General features: G+C 37.2%; 3 protein-coding genes and 1 long non-coding RNA gene across 11 annotated transcripts in view; 2 read left to right on the top strand and 2 right to left on the bottom strand.

The window, feature by feature from the left end:
* Window positions 1-606, top strand: LOC113464767 (uncharacterized). Of its 2 annotated transcripts, none has more exons than XR_003389620.1 (2): window positions 1-70; window positions 193-606. It is a non-coding gene; the product is annotated as an uncharacterized LOC113464767 (long non-coding RNA). The 2 variants fall into 2 exon arrangements; XR_003389621.1 differs by having other exon boundaries at window positions 15-79.
* Window positions 511-9,278, bottom strand: LOC108628464 (ATP-binding cassette sub-family G member 4). 5 transcript variants are annotated; one of them, XM_018030396.2, is made up of 11 exons: window positions 9,008-9,278; window positions 7,980-8,252; window positions 5,594-5,711; window positions 4,058-4,241; window positions 3,659-3,804; window positions 3,320-3,558; window positions 2,868-3,163; window positions 2,039-2,207; window positions 1,702-1,958; window positions 1,485-1,639; window positions 1,215-1,404 (listed from the first exon to the last, which is right to left on the bottom strand). In XM_018030396.2, exons 2-11 carry the CDS (start codon window positions 8,152-8,154, stop codon window positions 1,215-1,217), a joined length of 1,929 nt encoding a protein of 642 aa, XP_017885885.1. In that variant the 5' UTR covers window positions 8,155-8,252; window positions 9,008-9,278. The 5 variants fall into 5 exon arrangements, with proteins under 5 accessions (XP_017885886.1, XP_017885885.1, XP_026672321.1 ...); XM_026816520.1 differs by lacking the exon at window positions 9,008-9,278 and adding an exon at window positions 8,708-8,864; XM_018030397.2 differs by lacking the exon at window positions 9,008-9,278 and having other exon boundaries at window positions 511-1,404; window positions 7,980-8,154.
* Window positions 9,279-11,991: 2,713 nt separating this feature from the next.
* Window positions 11,992-20,321, top strand: LOC108628463 (uncharacterized). 3 transcript variants are annotated; one of them, XM_018030394.2, is made up of 11 exons: window positions 11,992-12,113; window positions 12,823-13,625; window positions 13,701-13,906; window positions 13,980-14,311; window positions 14,452-16,802; window positions 16,898-17,080; window positions 17,158-17,457; window positions 17,536-17,727; window positions 17,802-17,915; window positions 17,997-18,089; window positions 19,852-20,321. In XM_018030394.2, exons 2-11 carry the CDS (start codon window positions 12,849-12,851, stop codon window positions 19,894-19,896), a joined length of 4,593 nt encoding a protein of 1,530 aa, XP_017885883.1. In that variant the 5' UTR covers window positions 11,992-12,113; window positions 12,823-12,848; the 3' UTR covers window positions 19,897-20,321. The 3 variants fall into 3 exon arrangements, with proteins under 3 accessions (XP_017885883.1, XP_017885882.1, XP_026672319.1); XM_018030393.2 differs by having other exon boundaries at window positions 18,297-20,321; XM_026816518.1 differs by lacking the exon at window positions 19,852-20,321 and adding an exon at window positions 18,246-18,389.
* A 614-nt stretch (window positions 20,322-20,935) lies between these two features.
* LOC108628465 (ATP-binding cassette sub-family G member 1) overlaps window positions 20,936-24,486 on the bottom strand; it is a 27,511-nt gene continuing 23,960 nt past the window's right edge. The window contains exons 7-10 of the mRNA XM_018030400.2: window positions 24,206-24,322; window positions 23,806-24,063; window positions 22,794-23,050; window positions 20,936-22,191 (exon numbers count right to left, since the gene is read on the bottom strand). Of these exons, the coding sequence (XP_017885889.1) occupies window positions 21,856-22,191; window positions 22,794-23,050; window positions 23,806-24,063; window positions 24,206-24,322 (968 nt within the window). The 3' untranslated portion in view covers window positions 20,936-21,855. The remainder of the gene's footprint in view (window positions 22,192-22,793; window positions 23,051-23,805; window positions 24,064-24,205; window positions 24,323-24,486) is intronic.

Below are 24,486 nucleotides of genomic sequence, written 5' to 3'. Positions count from 1 at the left end.
TGTAGTGACGTTATAACTTTCTCGCTGCGCACAATATCGTATCTGTTCGCGTTCGGCCTTGAATGGAAAAGTTAGTTCAGTTGAGTATTTCATCTTTTGCAAGAATTAATTACTCGCTACATGTGCATTTGAAATGCACTTAGAAATCTAAAAGAAGGGAACGTCAGATAACAATAATTGTTTTTTTTTAAGAAGGTGTATACTTTCACGTCCTATAAGTAGCGGTGAGCGCTCTCCGTATGGAACACATCGTCGGAGCAGTGCACCGCATCGACAAAAAATACAAAAAATCTCACCCGCTCCAACATAACTGGACTTCCTGCCCGGATACTTATCACTAGGACCTACGGGCAGGAGTCAGATTTTAGACTCTAAGGCGTTTTTCCACTACCGATATGTGTTGGTGCCATTTCTCTTTCTCGCTTCTTGATGCGGAGGATCGTCTCCACGTAGGAGGCGATTTTTAATTTGTTAGGAGGGATCGTTATGATGGAAATAGAAGTAACATGCTTACACTCAACAGCATTGGAATTTATTTTCATCAACGCTGAACAATATTCAGTTGTACATATTCATTGGGAATAAAAATCACATATAAAATTTAAACATCGCGTGACTTAGAAATGATCTAACAACAACTCACGTATTTGGTTTTTTGATGTTTCATTTCTTGCATTGTCTAATGCTAGATTTTTAATAAGCAAGAAACGTGTTAATTTCTTTAATAACAGATTGTTGTATAACACGTTTTCTTCCTTCATTAATACCTTTACATATCCCGATTTATAAAGATAGATGTACGAAACTGCATTTCATTAGACTTTAATAGATGATATGTATTTATGCACATCGCGTTTCATGTCACGTAATTTATACAAAACATCCGCGCAGTTATCGTTGGGAACGAAACGCAGCATCGGAAGGATATCATCAATACCATAATCTCGTGATGACGGCATCATTATTTCTATACAAATGAAGCATTATTCATTTAATAAAATGTCAATAAATGCATATATAATTTCATTATTCTTTCTTTATAGTAAACACTCTGTACAAAAGAATTGTTTCCTTTTACTTTTGCAGAATGTTTTAGAAGTCAGTCTTCAATAATGATTCATTTTGTACTGTTCTATTTACACTGAACACAGCACGAATAGAATAAAAATGTTTCCGTTTAGAATCTCACTCATGATTCCGAATTTCTTCTTTCTTTATACACGTTTCTCCAGCCTCAATTTGAGTAATGTGTACGTTCCAATGTCCAACATTATATACAGACAGAGTAACACGACTAAACAGAACCAGTAATTAGCCTGTTTCATGTCGACGGCGTTTAACAATGTCTCTGGTATAGCGAAATGGCAATAAACGTCTGAGCATGAAAGCTTTGGTCTGTCGTAACTAGAATTATAAGATCTCGCGTTATTACTAGAACTTCACTTATATTAATCTGCCCAATCAATTATTCTGTGCATATTTACCCGTAAATAGCGATCATCACACCCTCGAAACCATACTTAAGAAAAGACAAATGGAACAGCCATCGTAAGTACGGATGAGCGTCTCTGAATTGTACGAAGAATCCACTAAATATTAAGAACGGGAGGATCACGAACGGTCCAAATATCATACCGTGCTAAAACGGGAGAAACGAAATAAAACAATCACACAATCGTTTTGATGTATCTTCAGACGAACCTGGATTTTCATTCCAGTTCCAACCAGAAGGCCGAACATTTGTGCCACCATGCTGATCGCGAAACACATTAAGGTATAGAGACAAAATCGATGGAGTTCCAAGAGTTGATCGCTCATGTAATATACGATGAGAATGTACGACGAAATAGCTGTGAACTGAATGGGAATGTCGGCCAACTTATTGGCGAGATAGAACGAGTGTAACTTATACCAGCGATTGAAGTGCTCCCGCATGATCACCGGTAACTCCGAGGGAACTGCATCATTATAAATTCTAATGTTATTACGTGCACTTGATCTCGTGAACAGCACGTTAATTTAAGTAATTTCGACTTACATGTTGTCACCGTTGCACTAAATGCGCTGAACATGAGGAACATTATATTAAAAAATAGAAGGTTGAAGTTATCCAACACGTACACAGCGTCCTGGCCAACTTTGAAGTAGATCACGCCGACGAGCAGGGCGATTACAAAATGCATCGAAAGTCTTGTAAACGTTAATACCTGGGGATAAAATTGTATGAAACGAATTCGATGTCGGAGATATTAAAAAATATTAATTTTATAATATTGTAAATATATCCGTTACACCTTGCGCAAACCACTGAAATATCATGCTCTGAACAAGGTCAACTATCCCTGCGGCCGCACTACCAGTTGCTGAGCACAGCTTCTTCACGTATCGCATTTCTTTACAAACATTACACAAGTTTTACCTGTTCATCGACGTGCTTCCAGTAATCGAATATAATTCACGGGAATAACTCCTATTTGATATTCGAGCCAAATAAAAACAATACAAGTCAGAATAGGAACGTTACGGAGCATCTTTTCGAAGGTGCTATTACTTAATAAATGTCGTGCTTCAATAATTTACTATCCCGCTTTATCAATATTTCATATTTCCGTATCCGATACAGTCCGGCTAGCTAGGCATCTATTTTTATTCATGCAGAACGTGTCGATACACACATGTAACGAGTATAATATATACAAGAATCACATAAATCTGTTAATACTATTCCATTAATTCTTACGAGCAAACATTTTGCCCTCTATATCAAAGTAAAGCGATTTTACACCTGAATATATGATTCAACTTAATGCGAGAACAAGTTGTATTTACATTATGATCGAGATTTTCAGAAACAAGCTCTCCATTACCTTATCCCTGGAGAGCCTGATAGCGTTCCTTTTAAGGAGTATGACTAGTTGTTTCCAAAAATTGGTGGCATAGTCAGCGGTCTTCTCGCGTCTACCGCTCACGTTCTGTATCTCCATCGGAAAACGTTGCCGGAGCGCCTGAAACGATGCCGTCACGTTCAAAGCGATCACTTCCTCTTGGCAATTGACGGCGGTTACATTGCTTGTCGACCTCCATGAGTTATTTTTCCCATTCTCGATGGCAACGACCATCTCCGGTACGTGTTTGCCGTAATCTCCGTTGCAGATTTCCAACACTGTTAAAGAAAGAATCTCTTTTTCTTTATTCGAGCGCGATACCGACTCCTTAAATTACACCGCTTCATTCACAGACATCGTTATAAATTATCAACGGAAGTGACACGGATGTTTAAGAACGGCCAATTTCCATTTACTTACGAGCAGTTACTTACAATAGTCTGCGGGATTATAGTGTGTCGGACACTGCAGGCCGAGGCTGCTCAAATAAGGCACTAAATTCTGCGTGCTACCGTTGTAGACACAACTTCCGTCCGCCACCACATAAAGGTGATCGACCATATTCAAGAGCGACGCGCTAGGCTGATGAATAGAGCAAATCACTGTTTGCCCCGCCTTTGCCAGTTGCTTCAGCAACGTTATACAGTACTTCGAAGTGACGCTGTCCAGTCCGCTATAACAAGCATCCAATTATATCATAGTAATTGTTATATCTTCTTTTTACTAAGAGATTATTTATGTTGGGGTTGTTGGACGAAGCGTTGAATAGATACCTAGTTGGCTCGTCGAGGAGCAGAATCGGAGGACTGTTTATTAATTCTAATGCAATAGCCAGCCTTTTCCTTTCTCCGCCGCTGAGCTTCCCCGTGAGCGTGTGCCGCGATGTGTCAAGATTCATCGTGATTAAGAGATGATCGATCTGAAATCGTACACGGCTGGTGTATCGAAAAACACGAAATTAAATTGATCGTAAGAAATAAAAAGCTATTCTCCATTGACCTTGAGTACCCACTTAACTACGATTGAGCTATAGTCAATACAAGCCACTTTAACAAGTAATTTTTCAATTATTTTGAGCGTTGTGGGTTAGCACAAATAACTCCCGAGCTACTTACAGAATAATAGCGTAGAAACAATGTAAGTTAAACAGCTAATAACAAAATTATTTGTACCTTCTGTTTTTTTTCTCTGTGACTCATGGTAAGTTTCAATTCAGCAGCGACGTTCATAGCTTCTTGAACGGTTAACAGCGGCTGCAAATTATCGTTTTGCATTATATACGCGGACAGCTGTCGAAATTCATTGAGATTCCTAGCTTTCGAATTGACCATTATATTCCCGGTTACACCAGCCGTTCTGAAAAACAAATCATATTCATCCTCATTGTTCTAATTCTCGTTAGTAGGTATTTAGTCTAGTTAGCTAGATTTATTTAGAAGACACAACCATTTTATCTCTGTAACGAAAACTATCGAGAAACGTGCATAGGCAAATGTGCTCATTTGCTCTGATTACTTGAACGCACTTGCAAGTGGCCCGATAAACCACAATGGTTAATTTAGAGCGCGTTCAATCAACCTACTTAAGATATTGCACAAAGTAGAGAATCACCTAAGATATCCCATACTGTGCAGAATGGTTTATCAGATACGATTTTTTTTTTTAATTAACTAGATTAGAAGAGAAAAATATTCGATAATAACAGTGAATTAAAAATAAGTTGGCAAGATATTCGCACCGTTTTTAATTTTTTATTAATTGAAGAAACAAAGTAAATGCGCTGAACTATTCGAGGAAATTAGCTACGTATAAAACGGAATGTAATTGCACGCAATGAGAGTTGCTGCGAATAGCGTTTATCATTCATTTATAATTTAAAACATTTCTCTGGTCATGCAGGTTTATCGGCGATAACTATATTTTCACCAGCGAACGTCGCAATTATTGCACTCTGATGTCCGCGCAATGGAAATGCAGGCTGTCCGTTTAGTTTAATCGAACAGTGAAAAAGAATACCGTAATCACATTTTGATTGCTACAGTCACACCATTTTCGCAAACAACTTCCACGAAAACTTTATCCAATTTAATTAATACCATATGTACTTAGAATAAATAATATGTGATGAACAGTAATAATATTTATTTATTTCGTAATTAGATAATTTGAAATACAGGGATTAACAGTGCAATTACAATTAGTGAGATAAGGTACACCTGTTTGAAACCTGGACGCGTATCGACGCATGGATTTCTTATCCAAGCCCTCTTCTAATCTCATTTGTTCAGCTGCCACATTTATACAACTTGCGAGCCGTTTGATTACGTTATTTCGGAACGTCTTACAAAGTAAGGTTTAAAACCATTTTCATCGGAACTTTATCATTCAAGATTCCAATTTTGTCGAACGTTATCTTCGATTGCTAATACTTGAGTTTAGGATCGCGGCAAGATCACTATAGGTCAAAGATATACGATATTTCCAGTAATCATAAGTTCAAAACTCGAATTCTCACAATTTATAATTACATGCTGTCAATCGAATTAACAAAATAAAATAATAGCGAGCTAATCTAACATGGCTTATGCACTGGTGTCTCTAAACATTTAGAATGAATTGTTCAATGTACAATACGAACAGTTTAATTGTATAACTAGTAGATAGAGAATGATAACGTGATGTAAGTAAAAACTAGTATATCTACTAACGTGAAACCAGCTAGAACATCCATTAACGTGGATTTTCCAGCACCGGACAGTCCCATAATTGCCGAGAGTTCGCCGGGTCTGAATTCGCCGCTGATATTTTTTAGTAGTTCGGTCTTTTCTGAAACAGATGACCGCGTCAACGCTTTCCACATGGTCTATTAAGGATGTATTGGCTATACAGTCAATCCCAAAAGTTTATGCACTTTAGAAACGCATTTTTTAAAAAGAAATCAGACGTCGAAAGAACATTGCTAATANTATACAATTTTCCCGTAGATTCAACGGTTTAGGAGTAATTAAGGAAAAATGAAATTTTTTGCCAAAAGTTCGCCGTTTCGACGCTGGGATGGTCGGATTTTGTCAACATCAATAAAATGCCAAATAATCATACGTAACTCGTTAAATATCGAAGTTAGAAGGAAAACAACTTTTATTTGAAGCATTTTTCGCAATTTTGAAAAAAAAAATTTTCGTCAGCGTCAATACTTAATTGGATATTTCCTTCTATACTTTTTAGCACGTAGCTATTTATTATTAGCATTATTCTTCCGACGTCTGATTTCTTTTTAATTATAGGAAATGCGTTTTTCTAAGGTACATAAACTTTTGGGATTGACTGTATAGCCAATACATCCTTAAATGATAGCTAAACAACATTTATCTCCAAATAAAAAAATTCATGAGTCATTTTATGAGCGAAAGCTGAACTGCCAGAAGCAGTTTACGTATTCTCGACTTTCGTTTTAAACTACACCTTCGATTTGCGCGTTTATGTTTATAGTATATGAAGCTAGCTTATAGTTTTCAACACCCTACGTCTGGGATTTGCTCTCATCCCCAAAGGCTTCAAAAAGGGGATTGTAGCTGAAGGGAAGAGGATCCGTGTTCCGAAGGAGGGAGAAAATTAAAGCGAAACATTTAAAGGGAAACTAACGAGAAACAGGAATGTTTGCTATGAGTTTACTTTATTGTAAAACATCCAAGAGAAACAATTAGAGAAAGATAGTACAATTAGATTCCGTCAAATACGATCTGCAATAGGCTGGAACTCGTAGTTTTATAATTTACTTAAATATTACTACACGCTCCATACTTTCACTTTGCGATACCGGTGCGTTCGCCTTGCATTGCTTGAAAACATTGAAATCGTTCACTTCATAAAATTTTAACAGAGAAGTTAAATCTCTCGCGTAAAGAAGAGATACGATCAAAACAGAATTTAATGAAAAATCAGATAATTATGCATGAATCATCGATGACATTGACAACCGTAAATACCAATTCGATTCACGTTAACTCGCGTGTCTCTTTGAAAACGATAAAAATTACATATTTTTTACGTATAATTAATCGTCCAGTTAATAATTAAGGTACGTGAGCAATTGATAGCTGGCCACTACCGTCCTGTGTTTGTTTGATCATACGATCTGCATCATATCGCGTTTCAATGCTTACGAAACAGAAGCTTAGTCAAATGTACAAATAAATTAAAGCTACCGGATATAAAGTGAGGAGCATAATGATTAGCAGTCATGGGAGAAAGAACAAACACCAAAGGAAATAATTATGCATCGCTCTATAAGAGGGTACAGCGCGTTTGATAAAAAATTCTCTGTGTGCAAAGAAGGTAAAGAGCACCATTAGGATAAGAGAGAAGATGCGCTTCTTGTTGACTATCTCACAAAGGCCTTATTGAATTTGTCAGGGACGTCTCCAGTCTCCGCGCCGTTATAGTTTTTAAAGACAGTATTGAAGATGTTTGTTCCCTAGTCGCAGTGACACTGCCCCGTCGTCTTCTGTACTTATTAACCGTTTCAGGGTTAATAAACTCATACGGATGGTGTACACGTGCGTACTCATACAGAAGCACACAGACAACTGGGAAGGGTTCGATTGTGCACACGGTCTATATTTATATTTTCAAGCAAATTCTTAGACATTCAGATAAGCAGGACTTTTATCGTATTCATAATCACTGTTCCACAGAGCAGTCCCTATATTAAGAAAAAACGAATGCTGCCACATTTTTCGTTTTTTTTTTCGGTCAGACTATTTTAAAGAGCATTGTTCCGCTACCGAGGTCCACGAGCTCAAAATAAACCCAGTTATCGCGTCAATAAATGCAAGCTTGTACAACTAAGCGTCAGTATATACTCCTGGCTAATAAATAAAGTTGCCTATCGAACGGATTGAATACATACTGCGATAAGGAATTCGGATAAGGCTCTTGGTAAATGGAATCTCCAAAAATATGTATCTCGTTTCAAGTATGCCTATATTTCGTTTACTGATAGCGAAATTCCTTACGAAAGTCGCGTACTCGTTACACGAGAAAGTTACTCAATCGCGGCCATCGTAACGAATGCCTTTTACGTGAAAAACTTACTTCTGGATAGAATGAACGGTCTGGCACTGTACGAGATATCCTCGAAGACTAGAAATACCGAATTATTGATATCCACTAGATCATCCAACTTCTTTGTACTGGTCGGTGCATTATCTGTATTGGACATGGCGTTTCTCAGCTGCTGTTGCATCTCGATGAGTACCTTCGTGCCCATTTTCTTCTGTGATCGATCCTTCAATTTCTCACATTCGACTTTTCACTTTCTCAACGCTTTCTCTTGATTTTCTTAATGGTCGACTCCGTTTATCAGCACTAGACATAATGAAACGCATGTGAATGCTCGATACACGCGACGCACATATAGGAGCGGTGGTACATAAACGCCCGTACAAACTGGTTAACGCGATCTACAGTAATTATATTTACAAACTTTCATATGTATGAAGCAATGAGATCATCCTAAATGTAGAAGCATCATCCATTCAATATCGCGTTTTAATTGCAGCTTTGTCAACGTCATCATTATCGATACTGATAGTACGCGTGAAGCAAGATTGACACTGTTTTACTGTAATATCAATGTATCGACTATTTGCATTCCACGGTAATTTGAATTGTAAATAGGAAACTGTGTCACGTGTATGAACACGTATAAGTTACACAGAAAATAGAGGACGTTTCAAACGAAAACTTTCGGTGTCACTGTTTTACAAAGCATGCAAATGTAAGTGTCTGGGAATGCGTGCCAAAATTTTAAATCTAAAGACCTCTTTAGACATCCGCGTCGCTAGTTTGTTTCTATTATCAGCCTTTGGCGCGCTATTATAGTGAATAGCACCGCGTATCTTGCGATAGCGGAGAAACTCAAAATTTCTAACAAGTGGCACGTGTTCTGACAATCTTCCAATTTAGAATAGTTAGATGTCTATTTAAATATGCAGAACAGATATATATATCTATATATATGTTTTTCTTTTTTTCTCGATGGCGAACACTGGACGTACATTCACATTTCTTAACAATGAAAATTCACGGAATTTGTTTGTAATCCTTCAAAAGGCACATACCGATTCACAAGTTGGTTTCAATAAACATCGAACACTTGGCAAATTATGAGAACGTTGCCTTTAATCGCTAGACGTCGTCTTATCTGCACTATATGGCACGGTTGCTGGCGTTCCGTCGAAGGCGACGCGTCGTCATGAACTGCATACAAAGTTCACGCTCCACGACCGACGAGAGGCCAACAACACAAATCCAAAAAGCACGGAACTTGTCTCCGACAGACTTCTTGCTCGCGCGTGGAGGCGTGTTACCATACTGCGACCCGCGGACTCCGCAACGGCGAGACAAAAGCTCCTATCTCTCCCACTCTCTTGGTTTAATAAACGCACGCTTAGACTGCGGCATAAGTATGCGGAATTTTACTTGATCGAATTGTCTACACCGTTTAATTATTGATTAAGCAATGCTCTTATTTATCGATTCGGTTTTTAAATAAAAAAGATATTGACACTAGAATTGTCCCCTATCGTTATTTTTGTCTACGAATCACATGCGCAAGCAACACTCCCGAGGAAGATTTACTACATGTGTTTCTCATATTAATTACGATTTTGTCATCATTTATGATTTAATATTGTTCGTGATATCACGAAAAATAATCTGTCTAAAGAATGTGACCTTCGAAACGTAATCGATTATTCCTAGGCGCATATTACTGGGAAGAAATTGTCTATGCACTAGAAGACAGATCATATTTAGAGAAGATAAGCATTGTTTAAGAAAAGATTATGTGCACAAATTTACTTAAAAATGGACTTATTTCTTTCTCAAGTCAAATCGTCCATTCTCTGATTTATAGGGTGATAAGAAATGATTGATACGTAATTTTTACTAAGAAAATGATAATACAAGAATTTGTAGATGTAACAATCGTTAAGAGGATTTATTGACAAATAATTGGTGAGTATATGGCATATATCCTTGATATAATTATATGTAATTTTTTAAAAACGTTTGAACGTGACTAGTGCTGGCGGGCTAAAGATTAACAGCTTCATTAGCTTCAATTAGCGAGGAAGAATAATGTGTATACCTTCGTACACAGAGAAAATGCTAGGAAAGACGAAGAATTTATATTTGTATCTGAAAATCGTTTATCGAGTGCTATCAATCATATAAAACATATCTACCTGTTTAACAAGCCGATCGGTGATAAACAACAGGTGTGCAGTCTAAATCGCGGAAAAAGCAATTAAAAAAAGTTACTCTTTTATCGCGCATTTTTCTTTTTTCCTTTCAAGCATGTTTTATCTTTGTGAAATCATATTATCTCCTATGTGTCACTATACGAAATTAGCCGTTATTGCTCTCAAATTGTGAAATGCTTAACACTAAAAAGACTGCATATTGACAAAAATTTAAAGAAGAAAGTGCACTGATTATCAACGAACTTGCAGCTTATTCACGATCGATGTACAGTTCACCTCGAACGCTAAACTACGAATGCGCCTTCGATTAGACTTCTTTTCACGCTTTGTACCTCATTGAAAGTTCATTCGCGTCCACTTAAAATACTGATGCATCAGCTGATACTAACACCTGGGCTACCTTAATTGTACTCTATGTTTTGTCGGCCTGAGATTGAATTTTATCTCTGTCTCACGTGCCTCAGCGTTCTCGAGAAAAATTAATGCCTCAAGAACTCGTTGGAGGGTTAATGACAAACGTAGAGTTGATGTGTTTCTTTAATTCAATTATTTAATATTTAAATGAACAAAGTATACTTAGTTGCTTGATGCGTGCTGTTGCTCAGAGGATCAAGCTGTAAGCTGTAATTGTCTTCTTCCTGTTTCCAAAAATTGAGCCTCGTGGGAAACAAAGAATTGTCGTAAGCAGTGGGGGTGTGGTAAGGAATATAAAGAAGGGAAGAAAGTTCGTTTTTCAATTGATAGTGACGTTTAAAGATTTGGTAAAAATTGGTGATAAAAGTAGTAGAGGTATTTGTCATAAACATAAAGAAGTGGAGGTGATTCGGAGTTTTCCCAGGGTCTTTTGAAATCGATATACTGTCCTTTGGGTTCTGCAGGTATGTGAGGTCCGTAAGGGATAACTACAACAAATACCTGTGTTTTATGGTAGGGCCTTCCTAATCGCTTGCCGAAGGTTGTCAGGGCTTACGAGGCAACACTCTACATTGCAATTCTAATCAGCGACACATTTCTTTGTCTGCGAATACGTGAGTCTCATTTTTTAAGATTCTTGAGCCTTATCTTTGCATCATCGATGCAATGATGCAAACGCGATTACGACGAATATAGAGTAACTCAAGCACTTGTAATTAAACACAAGTACATAGTACAATTAATTTGAAATATGCAGCTTTTATTGTGACTCGAGACAATGACCATACTATTTGAGCGAACAAGTGCATTAGAAAATTTAGCGTTAGAGCATACAGTAATTGAAACAAAAATATTTGAAATGAATTTCTGCGAGGCTGTAATTATTAACAGTAAATCCCCTCGCTAAATAAAAAGTAGTGACCAAACCGGAAATAGGTTTGTACCGGAAATGTAACACTATGAAGGTGTTATCGTTGTGAGTCAAAATAATGCCTCACGGAAATCCATTAAGTATTTGATGTTTATTATTACTACATATATACGCGTAAAAAATTTCGAGGAAGCGTTTAAAAGTTACTACAGGCACTTGACAGATATATTAGTGCAAATATAAAGAAATAGGAAGTGAGTGTAGATGAGGAGTTGCAATGTCTAAATAGTCTAATAATAAATAATTCAGGTACAATTAAATATTAATGATCGGATAAAGAATAAAACTCTTTTTGTAGATTAATTCTAATTTTGTATCCTTCTACGAATAGATGAATNAATTATCTGTAAGAGCATTTGATATAATATTTCTGTAATAATCTTGACGAAATATTACGTACGTGACAAAATGCAAAAAGTCGAATTTAGCGCTGCGCACGCATGCGTATTTGTGAAGCGTCTCGGTCTCGAGCTATTCCACGCCATCTTTATTGCCATTGCTTTAGGAGACGCGCGGGGTGAAGCAATAGATGTGTCAAGTCGTAAGGTCCTCCACAATATTTAGATTAACATGGTGTTTATACAGGAAAGATGATTTATAACGTTTGATTTCAATGTAAGTAATAGGGTGGTGCGTCCGCGATTACGGTAAAATTGTGTGAACACGAATGGGTTTACTTTTGTCGGTCAATATCAGTGCACGAGCACGAGATTTCGTGATCGGTCATCCATTCTTTGTTGAGAATCCCGTGGAAGACCCAAGTACGCAGTGAAATCGTTCATCCTGATAGCCGATCCGTTCCACTGCAACATGCCATCTCGTTCCTCGAAAATGTATAGTGCCAGGCAAAGAAGTTTATTTTAGGAAACAGTTCTTGACAATAGACATCATCCATTTTGTTTATGCACCTCCGGCCCGTGTCGTCCTAAAAACATTGCGTACCTATTTTCATCATCCCGTTTTTTAGTGTTGTTGTTGTTTATTAAAATCAAATCTACGTTGAGCAGGTTCATATTGTTCTAATCACGATCGAAGTATCGTATCAGTGCATTATGAGTGCTTTTTCATTCATCAAATAATCATCGCGGTTGTTTCGGAATCGCGTGTTTTGATTCACGTTTCTGTGTCACGGTTTCACCTATATTATTAAATATTCATTTCCATGATTGTTGTACCTCATAAATTATTCATTTTAAACAGTGTGTCACTTATTTTACGAACGATTCTTTCTCTTGCACTATAAACAAAATTACTTCGAATAAATCGAGTGCTTTTCAAATAATCTCTTCTAGTATGAAGTCTAATGCATGTTTTTTCGTTGCAGGTGTGTATAATATAAATTAAAGAAAAATGGTCAGCACCACTTCGCGGGGTGTCCCCCGCATTCAAGTGTTTAGGCCCACGTATGAAGAGTTTAAGGATTTCAGCAAGTATGTGGAGTATATGGAAAGCAAAGGAGCGCATAAAGCTGGTTTAGCTAAAGTAATTCCACCACCTGAGTGGAATCCAAGGAAAAGAGGCTATGATTTAGATGACTTAAATCTAACAATTCCTGCACCGATTTGTCAAGTAGTAACTGGCAAACAGGGTCTTTATCAGCAGATCAATATACAAAAGAAATCAATGACTGTGAAGGAGTATAGTAAATTGGCTAATTCCGAACGATATAACACACCACGTCACTTCGACTACGAAGACTTGGAGAGAAAGTACTGGAAGAATATAACATATGTAGCACCTATATATGGAGCCGATGTTTCTGGTTCATTGACTGATCCCGAAGTGAAAGAATGGAACATTAATCATTTAGGGACGATACTTGATTATGTAAACAAAGATTATGGTATATCTATTGATGGTGTTAACACGGCATATCTTTACTTTGGAATGTGGAAGACTACGTTCGCCTGGCATACAGAGGACATGGATTTGTATTCGATAAATTATTTACATTTCGGGGCTCCGAAAACTTGGTACGCTATACCACCAGAGCATGGTAGAAGGTTAGAGAGACTAGCCAGTGGTTTCTTTCCATCGAGTTATCAAAATTGTCAAGCATTCTTACGTCACAAAATGTCTCTTATTTCTCCCCAAATACTGAGACAGTATTCTATTCCATGCAATAAAGTGAGTCTCAGCTCGTCAGAAACATGTTAATGTAACCAGAAGGACAAGTATAATTAATGTTTAATTCCCTTTTAGATAACTCAAGAAGCTGGAGAAATAATGATCACTTTCCCTTATGGATATCACGCTGGCTTTAATCATGGATTCAATTGCGCTGAATCCACCAACTTCGCTGCACCACGTTGGGTGGAATATGGTAAAAGAGCTACACATTGTACCTGCAGTAAAGATATGGTTAAAATATCTATGGACACTTTTGTAAAACGTTTTCAACCGGAGAGGTAAGAAAACGTAATATATTTCTTTTTTGTTGTCATTTTACAAGGATACATATGATGTTATTACGTGTTACAGGTATGAATTATGGTTACGTGGAGCAGACATTGGCCAGCATCCGGAAGATCCTAAACAGACAGCCGCACCTATGCCGTCGCAGATGGATCTTCTGTGTAGTAACAGCAATGGGCCTTTGCCGCAGAGTTATCTGAATGCTTCAAAAAATAAACGACACCGAATACATAAAAAGAAAAGTATAATGGCCACGAATCCGGACGTCGACATGGAAGATATTCCAGCGGATGTGAAGAAAGTGTTGCAAGATCTGGAATTGGAAGAAGTGGACGATCCGCCAGACGAGCAACAACTGGAATATTTGGAAGACATATGGTTGAAAGCAGGAGAAATGGGTAAAAATTCTTTTTAACAATATTTAAAATCGAAATGATAGTATCTTCGATCTTAAGAAATTTTCTCTATGTATCAAAATGAAAGTATTCTTAGTTATTTATATCAATTTTAAACAACTAACGAGTTGTATTTGATGCAGATGTGACCGAAGCTTCCGTATTTGATGAAGGATATAATCGCAAGAAGAGCCGGAAACGAAAAAGGAAGAACGACAAAGATAAACCGAGATCCAAGAAGGATTCCAACAGAAGTATTATGGATGATATTAGTAAGGTAAAGACTGAGGTAAAAATGGAACGGGATGACAGCCTTAACTACCTCTCTACGCTCTCGGAACAGAGCGCACAAATGGATGGCTACGATCAAGACAACGTGAATAATGTGATTTCGGGTAATAGGAGCACTGAAGGCGTAAGATTTGCAGAAGCATCTAACTTTCCGGAAACCACCGATAAACCAGTGAAGAAGAGGAAGAAGCATTCGAAATCAGAAGAACCAAAGAAGATAAAGACGAAAAACCTGAATAAGACTAAACGTAAACATTTGAACATGTCTATTTTCAACACTAACGAACCATTAGACGTGTCCGATGCCGATGTACAGCGGAAACTGATGGCAATGCCGAGTCTTAGTTCCCATAAATCTTCAATAGCTAAAGATACTAATATAATGGAAAATATAATGTTCGGGCGTGACATCACAGTAACTAGTATAGAGGAATCTCCTATCAAGGATAGAGCGGATAAGGACAGTGCTCAAGATTTAAATCTCGATTACAATAATACGACAGAAAAAAAATCCAATGGAGCAGTGAAGTCTACTGTTCCTAAACAAAACCCTCAGAAAAACATATCTTCTACGAGTCAAATCAAGTCTGTTAAAGTAAACAAAGCCGTTGAGTCCGAATGTATCGGCGAGAACTCAAAGGTCGTTAAGCAGGAAACGAAACCGAGCACTTACACTAGTTGTAAGAGTGTGGGAACGTTCATAAGTGAAATACCTTTACCTAATTACACGAAGAAAGATATTATAAAAGCTCCGAGATTGAATCTTTTAAAATCAGCGTACACTGTACCCGCGGCTGAAGTATCTGTAAAAGTGAATTCTGAAAAATCTGCGACTAAGGACAGCGATACTCGTAAACCACCGAACAGCGTGGTGGTGTTACCAAAGACTTGGCCTATCGCCAAACCACGGGAAACTAAAGTTCCTGGACCGAACATTATGTTTTTGAATTCGAGCTTCTCGAATCCGCCGATTCTTCAGAGAGAAATCTCGGTGCAGGTATCCGGGAATGAAACGAAGAATGTGGAAATCTCCAAACCCACGACGTCAGGTGCCATTCAGATACCTCAATTAGAAGGTCTCTTCGCGAAGACTTCAGTATTGGCGCAATCTTTGATGCAGCCTGCGACAAATACAAGCGGAATGAACAACGAGATGAAAAATCTCGGAAGGATGTCCATCACGGACACGTCGAAAATAAAGTTCTGGCAACCGTTGAGCGGGAACAGTAACTTCCTTTTCCTGAAAGATGTAAAAGACGACAGACAAGTGATTTCTACGATGAAACATTCAAACATGGCTGGAACCTCAGTAGCATCTCCGACGTTAAGCTTAGTGAAAAATAATAATAAGCTCTTATCTACGACTCCAAAGTGCACGAGCATTTTGTTAAATCAGCAACCAATGACGTTCGACTTCAAGAAGAAATGCGTACAAATCCCAATTCCTGCTCCGAATAAGATCGGTTCTAACATGAAGATGTTATCCAAATCACAGGAAAAATCGGTTTTGAAGAAGTTATCCAGCCCAAAAGAAGAAACTTGTAGTAGGAAACTAAAAGATATGAATACGACCATTGGTAATGTGAAAACCGTGTCGACGCGAGTAGACAATCCTCTTCACGCTGTACAATCCGGAAAAAGTTTATTAAACACCCCGAGAGTAGACGCTAATGAACAGTACACTAAGAATCATTCCACCATGGACATAAAAGAATCTCCCAACTCGCCTACACAGTCTCTTAATGTGGTCACAACGAATGACAAACCACAGGCTATGAATACGCAGAAGAGACCGGAGAATATATACGCCAACATGCCGGCGTTAAAACCCATCCAATTCATGAACTCGAGGCGAAAGTCAAAGGAAAAGAAGACGACAAGGAAAAAGGAATCCACGGAAATGAAAATACCAGCGATGACAGTGAACGTGGAGGAACCGAGCACGATCGCGTGTTCCGTAGACCAAACGCCTTCTGTATCGCATCGTATATCAATGGTACCTGGACATATATCGGATATGTTGTATCCGAGTGTTCCGAACAACGAATTATTGAAGGCATTCAACGATTATTGGAGTGCTCAAATTTCTCACTGTGCGATCTGCGCACCGTTTACATCCAGTTGCAATAGTCACGGCAGGCTGATGCCACCGGATTGGAAGTATTGTAAACCCACCGTTTTACCAGAAAGCTCGCCGATATGGGTAATTAATAAAAATTTACACACAATGAGCTCGACGAAACGCTTCGATCGATTAAATCGTCTATGGTAAACTTTATTGGAATATGTATTTTTCAGGTATCTGCAAATGTATTCGTTGCGAATTCAAAGGAGCAAGTCGTTGAACAGGAAAATGATAGGCTTTTACGTTGTAGAGAGTGTCACGTCACGGTACACGCTTCCTGTTACGGAATCACCGTATTACCTACGGATCTGCGAAATTGGGCTTGCGATAAATGCAAAGCTGGTAAAACGCAAGTGGTACGTATATCACGAAAAATAAATTTTACTCGATCTTCGCTTTCGTTCAACTTGTTTTAATCTGTTTCTATTTCTAGATGTGTTGTTTATGTCCAATGCGCGGTGGTGCTCTTAAGAGGACTAGCGATAGTAATTGGGCACACATATTATGCGCCCTTTTGTTACCGGGAGTGACGTTTAAGGATGCAGTAAATAAAGATCCCATCAACGTATTGACTATTAAACCGGATAACGTTAACCAACAATGTTGTTACTGTGGACAGAAGAACGGAGCGTGTTTAAAGTGCAATCAATGCAACAATTTGTTTCACCCATCATGTGGTCTCATTTCCGGCGCTAGGTTCACTATACCCGTATACAATTCACTTGAGCTTCAGGTAATTCAGACTTAATTAACCGAGATTAAGTGAATTAATTGAAATTAATGACACTAATAACGAGACTCGTCTCCTCAGGTTACGTGCGATGGCCACGATGACGGGAAAGAAAAGATACCAACGATTCGACAGGGAGAAATCGTTTGGGCGAAGCACCGTAATAAGCGGTATTACAAAGCCAAAGTGGATTCGATACACGATACCCTGTTTTACATGGTCACGTTTAGTGACGACAGTTTTAGTGAAGATTTATATCCGTCAGACATTACGGTAAGTTTATATACACATATTTTGTACCGTATTTTTTTGGAAAATATGCTTAATCAATTTTGCATTCTTTGCAGAATTATGAGGCTGGAAACCCACCGCAGCTGGGTGCTCCTGTTGTTGTAAAATGGACAGATGGAACTCTGTACGATGGTATCTTCGAAGGTACAAATCATCAAATTATGTATACTGTAAGTAATTCACGATTATTCTATCCTTCTATTATAATGATTGTTATAACTATAACTATAAATCGTGTAATTGTGTTTTAGGTAATTTTTGAAGATGGTTCACAGTTAGTATTGAAACGAAACGAGATTTATAGCCGACAAGAAGATATGCCAAAAAGAGTTCGTTCCCGATTGGTGAGTTTAGCGATAATTTAATTTTACTTTTGTGGACAGTTATCGACATAGGATACACTTATATTTTTTATATCCGTATATATACATATATATATTTAATGATTTTCACCTTTTTTTATTTCTGTCGTATTTTCTTACTTTTTATAATTTCCTCAGATTTCGGCTTAAGTTGATTTTCTTTGTTGTTTTCAATTGATTTCATTGAAGTCTGTCGCGACCGAAATGAAGCACCGGTATCATCTGTACGGCATGGAGGATGAATCGGAATCGCAAAGAAAGGTGAAACTGTCGAAGCATTGTGATTAAAAAAAAGTGCGAAAATAATTCATTGTAAATAATCGATAGAGACAAAATAATATTCGATCGCTGTACATAATATAACACGAAATAATAGTACCTTATGATTTTAGTCTTTCTTGAAATCCCAATCTCTTTAGAGATCTATTATGTGGATTGATGCGTATATTTTTTTTCGTCTACGTTTGTTTTCTCATTTTCGACTTGTTTCTGTCTACGTTTCCTTTTCTCGCTATTGCACTTGTTTAGTTTTTAAGTTACACCGATCGCTGCTGCAATATCTATTACTTTTTGATGAGACAACAGAGTCCTATATATAGATGTTTACCACGTCTCGTCGAAGAAAAAGGTATTGAAGGGCTACGTGGCTATAATTCTGTCAACGTTGAATTTTTAATCGTTTGTCACGCATATAAACCTTAGTAAATAAATACTAATTCCGAGTTCTACGCCTCATGAAACGATGCATAAGCGTTTTTCTTGTCCATTGTATTTAAACACAATTAGTAAGGATTTAAAAAATTATTAAAGAGATTATGCAATAATTGAATTGTGTAATCTCTTCCAGAATGTGAATAGGATATTATATCCTTTATGGAACGTCCTTAAGAAATGACGAATGTATGTAATTTAAAAACGTTTTTTACTTTGTTCCGTAAAACACATCACTTGCATTGCATCTTATTCAAATCATGCTTAGCATGCTGTCGGGAATATGTTTAGAATAATTGAATTCAAAATTATTGAACACAATTGATAATTATTGTCAGAAGAGTTCAGTAGCTATCTGTGAATGAGTATTTCATAGGTATTAACTTTCTTTTGCGTTCCTTGCGTGAAATTTAGTATAAGATTTTATAAATAGCGAAATAATACAATTATTATATTCATAATTGTTTCAAAAATATTAGCAAGTTTTATCTGAAACTATTACTACCAGTAGTGCTATTTATATTTCATTGAAGATTGCTCGGATTTTTCGTTTTTAAATTCATTTGATATAGAATAAACATGATTTTCCTGTGTTTATTGAATCATGAAATTCAATCACAGACCGAGAGTGTCGAATATTTGTATACTTTTTCAGAAGTTTTAACTATAATCAGCGATTATTTTAAGAATCATCTATTTCCTCTTTTATACAAATTATTAATTACTAAGTCTTAATTTAGTGAACGCTTGCAGTAAAAGGTGTGTGTGTGTATTATTATTAGAAAAAATCTCGACTTCGTTTTGTGCTCATGTTTAATCGTCAATATTCCCAGAAATGTTTCGACACAGTTTCTTACAACGGTGTACACGGTTTCGTAAAATTCCTCTTGCTTCCTATTGTTTTCTCTTGTGCTGCATCCGTAGTCAAGCGTAATGAATGAGACATGATGTGTAAAATGTGTAATGAAACATCAATTTACCACTGGTCTTACACGATTCTTGCGATTTGGTTAAGAATAGTTTTTTTTTACAGTTTTCATACACTCCGGACCGAAACAAAGATGTTTTCCTAGTGTAACTTTACGAAGAAAGAATGTATATGAAACTACTATTCTCTCCTAGGACGCAAGAGTTTCCTAGACCTGTGTGTAATATATGTAATGTGTATATTTATAGCAAGAATTCGCGACATTATTCATATTGATCTCTTAAAAATTTGTTCCATAGAAATCTAATTTAACTCCAAGATGGATGGATTATAGTGTGATGTGAGCTATACTTGTACAATTTAAGTTTGTGTAATTTATGCGACATGATCTTTATCAAAACCCCGATCGTTTCACGATACCTTATGATGAAAACTTCAATCGGGAGAGAAGCGAAATGTATTATTAGCGTTCTACCTGTATATGAATTAACGATAGACGCAGATTTAACAATGTATCCGAATGTAGAAACAAATTGGATACGGCGTACAATAAAACATAAAATATTGGAAGTAAACTGTTTCATTTCTGTGTCATTGCAATTGGGAATCATTTTCTATCCATTCTTTTAAATAATTCCAGATGAACAGGTTTGTTAAAACTAGGTAAAACTTGTTTATAAACGTTTTTATTTTTATTTCGTAACGTCACAGATAATTCAAAAACTTGTCTATTTGTAAGCACGGAGATTCATCGTCTACAAATAATAAATATCGTAAAAAATCGAAAGTGTGAAAAACATGGTTCAAACTTTTCGTCCGTAACAATGACAAGATCGAATTTCATTCAACTAGCATTTAAAATTGTGTATATTGATTCTTACAAGACAATTTTCGTTCTCCAATTCACATAATATTACATTTAAACGTTGCTATTTAGTAAAGATGTCTAACAAATATATCACAGATAGTAGTTAGATCCGTTAAATATCCATAAGAAAAAGTTTTGAGGAATCAATTTAACAATTTTCCTAGTTTGCTATTAAATAAGAAGAATGGCGATGCCTTTTTTCAAAATTATTCATCGCAATTATTAATGAATAAACAATGCCCCGATATTAATATTATAATTAATATAATATCACGTATCTTTTTTATACATACATATACATATATCATTTTCTCGTTTTTCTTTTTATCTATACTGAAACGCTCTGCACCCGTCATCGATATTATATTATCGATATTTTCTTATCTCCGATTGGAGTCATATCTCAATAGTTGTGTACGCAAATTGCAAGAGACTGAATTACATCGCAAAGCAGTTATACGACACAAAACGTTGATCACGTCGATAGCATTGTACGAATACGAAAATGTGATAAAAAAAATATATTCCATCCTTAATCGCTATATGTTAACAATTACGTCACACGTAATACATAAAGACTTCCCACATATGTTAAAGCTTTCGCGGATCCATTACCAAACCGCGGATGTCCGTATTATCTTTAAAGAAAATTTTAGATGTATAAAATGCACATAATGTGTAAAAATATATGAGGTATATTCTGGCTAGGTCTTCGTTTAGATTTCGTTTTTTTAATTCCTACAAAAATATGAACCCGCAGTTCATTCGTTTCTTACCTATAATTAATTATAGAAGATGCATTCGAGAGAAAATAATAAGTTACTAGCACCGTATACGGCAGAGGCGGTGCGACGTGTGACGATTAAACTTTATTCACTAGTAGTACGATTAAATTCATGTACCGCCGTTAAGAGTTGTCAGACAACTTTTGTGCACACCAGTTTCAACGAAATGCTATAAGTACAATGCGACAACATATAATTTATGCCTGCCGGACATTTTCTATAAAATTCTAAATCAAAAGATATTATTTACTGTTGGCAGGGTCGTTGGTAAGAAATATATTCACGCTTGACAAAACATAAGAGGATTCAACGCTTCATCGATCCACTCCTACACGGTCCTAGGAGGAGGAACCCGTCGTGCGTCACGTAATAGGCGGGGAGCGAACCGGAAACGGCTGACAACAAATACTGGATTACCGAAGTACGGAAATAAATATACATAGTCCTCTTGTTCGTTTATCTTCTGTTAAGCTTGCACCATAGAGCGCTGGCCGTTAACAAATGCATCAACACGCCGATACCGACGATTAGAGCGAGGTTGTTCGCGACGTTCGTGTCGATGTCCATCTCCTGTAGGAATTTCGTCGGTTTCTTATAGTGACAATAAAAATCGTCGCATTTCAAGTCCAGCCGATCGAAACCGTAGACGGTTTGCAGTAGGCTGTGAAAGCTGGCACGGAAATACGATATGTGAAACATCCATCGGAACATAGCGGGCGTATCCATGTAACGGACACAGAACCCGAACACGGAGAACAGCACTGCGATTATCGGCCCCGCGAACACCGCGATCTGAAAATAAATTTTACAACGCACGCTTATTTAAAGAGAAATATTTTTAGTCTTCTATTCACAGATATTCGTTATTCCCGGCATAATTAAAGATTTTTAGGCGACTGTCCTTAAACCGTTTGTGATTTATGCAAATTAATACTTAAACGTGATCGAAGGAATGAGAACATAAACGAAGATTAATCGTTTTGTATTAAAGTCGTTACGGTTTACTTATGTAATTATTTTACGCTGAATATTTGCCTAAGTGAATAGGACGAATAAAGTTGCATAATGAATCAATCAAAAAGTCGTCTGAGCGTAAATGACGGGAATTACGTTGAAAAATCGATAATATTTTGATATGTGCGCATCTATGCTTGCGCAACTATAGCGTGTGCTGCACCAGAACGGAGGACTTCCTAGGTCCTCAACAATTACTCGCGTTAAAACGCATGTTTCAAGTATTCGAGCAGAATGAATGAAATAAAAGTGAAACTAAAATTAATTCTATGAACATACCAAACGCGGTTTGCAGGCTTGCATCGCTCTTTATGCATATTTATGAATATTTATGCTCAATTTTATTCTTCAACTGGATAATGTATATTAGTTTCAATTACCTTGACTGGTGTAGTCGCCCCGATGAAGAAGCCCCATGCTTGAGCCGTCAGAGTGGCGGCTATGCTAAATATCATGAACGACAATATGCGAGGTGTTTCCACCGGTTGTCCTGTCAACCAGTAACTGACGACTAAATAGGTCGTTGCACAGGACGCTTGGAATGGTATTTCCACCAGCAGCATACTAATATAGTACGGCGCTAACCGATACCATCGGTTAAAATGTTCCCTCGAAAGTATCCGCATCTCTAGCGGAACTGAAACCAATTTCCAGCTGCTATATTCTTCTTTTCCCTCAAAGTTTACTGTCTCTCATTATTTTATCTAATTCCCTTCGAAAAGACTTTCATTCTAATCCTCTCCGACGTTCAGAGAGTTTCGACAAAAATTTGAATTCATTCACAGTAAAGTCGTCCAGCGACCAGTCATTCATATTTTCTACTTTCTCATATGCGAAGCGTGAAACTTAGATCGAATTTACCTTGGAACACTTTCTAAAAGAAAGAGAGGAAAAAATCGAGAAAAGAAGAGACTGGTCAAAAGATAGAGCGGCAGGTTCCAAGAATTTACTTTAAATAAATATCCAACAGGTTCGCGAAACATAAGAAGCGGCAACACGGTTGAACGGCGCGGGAGGCAACACTTTTTAAGAGCAGAAAAATGATACATATGGCATACGGTAGTGAATACCCACTAGAGATACTGTTAACTCTCCCGTGTGTCGCGATTCAGCCCGAGACACAGCCACGCGTCACTGCTCCTTGACCTACATAACGTACCATCGATGCCGCGAACTGATACCGATGGAAGGAAGGATGAAATCGTGGGAAACTGAATATTAAACCTTGCTCTCCTCCTTCCGATTTTTTTCAACTTGAACCGTTATTTCGAATATTAACATAATATGACGAAAATTTTTTTCGGAACGATAATATTAATGGAAAAAACTAGTATTCTTCTGCCCTAATTATAACTTATTCCCAAGTAGGAATGAAAACGAATAAATACTTACAGGCAAGTGTGACGGCCATTTTCCCGGTGTAAACGATCAGTAGCAACGATCCGTAAAGGTAAACGTAATTAGCGAGGACACCGTTCGCTCTGTAACCGCTTCCCATGTATAAGTAGCCGAAGATTATTCCAATTAGCAGATGACACAACAGACGTACCACCAGTAACGTGTAATCTCTTTTCAGAGAAAGTAATTGCCTTTTGTAGAGCAGGTACACCTGAGCAATGAACCCGGCTGGTGGTGGTTGCTTTGTGCTCTCTGTATAAACAAAATGGTAAACGCTATAACATGTGCAAACGAGATTACTTCGTAAAGTTGACTGAACTGTCACGTCTCGTATTGACAAGTGTAAAATTAGATCATGATGGACAAAGTAGGTAAAAAAATGCTTTGCAATTACCGTCCAACTGCGGTTTCATCGTATACGTAACGCACTTTTGATCTTTGTATACCATATTGACGGCAGCCGCCAATTTATCCACGCTGATACCATAATCACCGATTGCAACTTCCATCACTATAATAAAAAAGAAGCATCGCATGACACTTTTTTGCTTCAACACTTATTTTGATATACATATTAATCGAAACAACTGCTCGCCGGTTAAGGACGTATAGGCTATAAATATACCTAAACAATGCTAGCATGTTGAATTTGTTATTATAGATTCCTATTACTAT

The sequence above is a fragment of the Ceratina calcarata genome, unplaced genomic scaffold (genome assembly GCF_001652005.2).
Source record: "Ceratina calcarata isolate Rehan_Ccalc_2016 unplaced genomic scaffold, ASM165200v1 scaffold525.2, whole genome shotgun sequence".
Taxonomy (NCBI): Eukaryota; Metazoa; Arthropoda; class Insecta; order Hymenoptera; family Apidae; genus Ceratina; species Ceratina calcarata.
This window is presented reverse-complemented; position numbering and strand designations above follow the sequence as displayed.

Excerpts from the sequence above, each read along its gene's own strand:
- LOC108628464 (XM_018030396.2), bottom strand. The coding sequence starts at position 8,154 with ATGGGCACGAAGGTACTCATCGAGATGCAACAGCAGCTGAGAAACGCC. Across the intron at positions 3,559-3,658 it reads CTCCTCGACGAGCCAACTAG|CGGACTGGACAGCGTCACTT; the intron begins GTATCTATTCAA and ends TGCTTGTTATAG. Across the intron at positions 3,164-3,319 it reads CTATAATCCCGCAGACTATT|TGTTGGAAATCTGCAACGGA; the intron begins GTAAGTAACTGC and ends TTTCTTTAACAG.
- LOC108628463 (XM_018030393.2), top strand. The coding sequence starts at position 12,849 with ATGGTCAGCACCACTTCGCGGGGTGTCCCCCGCATTCAAGTGTTTAGG. Across the intron at positions 16,803-16,897 it reads CAGAAAGCTCGCCGATATGG|GTATCTGCAAATGTATTCGT; the intron begins GTAATTAATAAA and ends TGTATTTTTCAG. Across the intron at positions 17,081-17,157 it reads AAGCTGGTAAAACGCAAGTG|ATGTGTTGTTTATGTCCAAT; the intron begins GTACGTATATCA and ends TTCTATTTCTAG.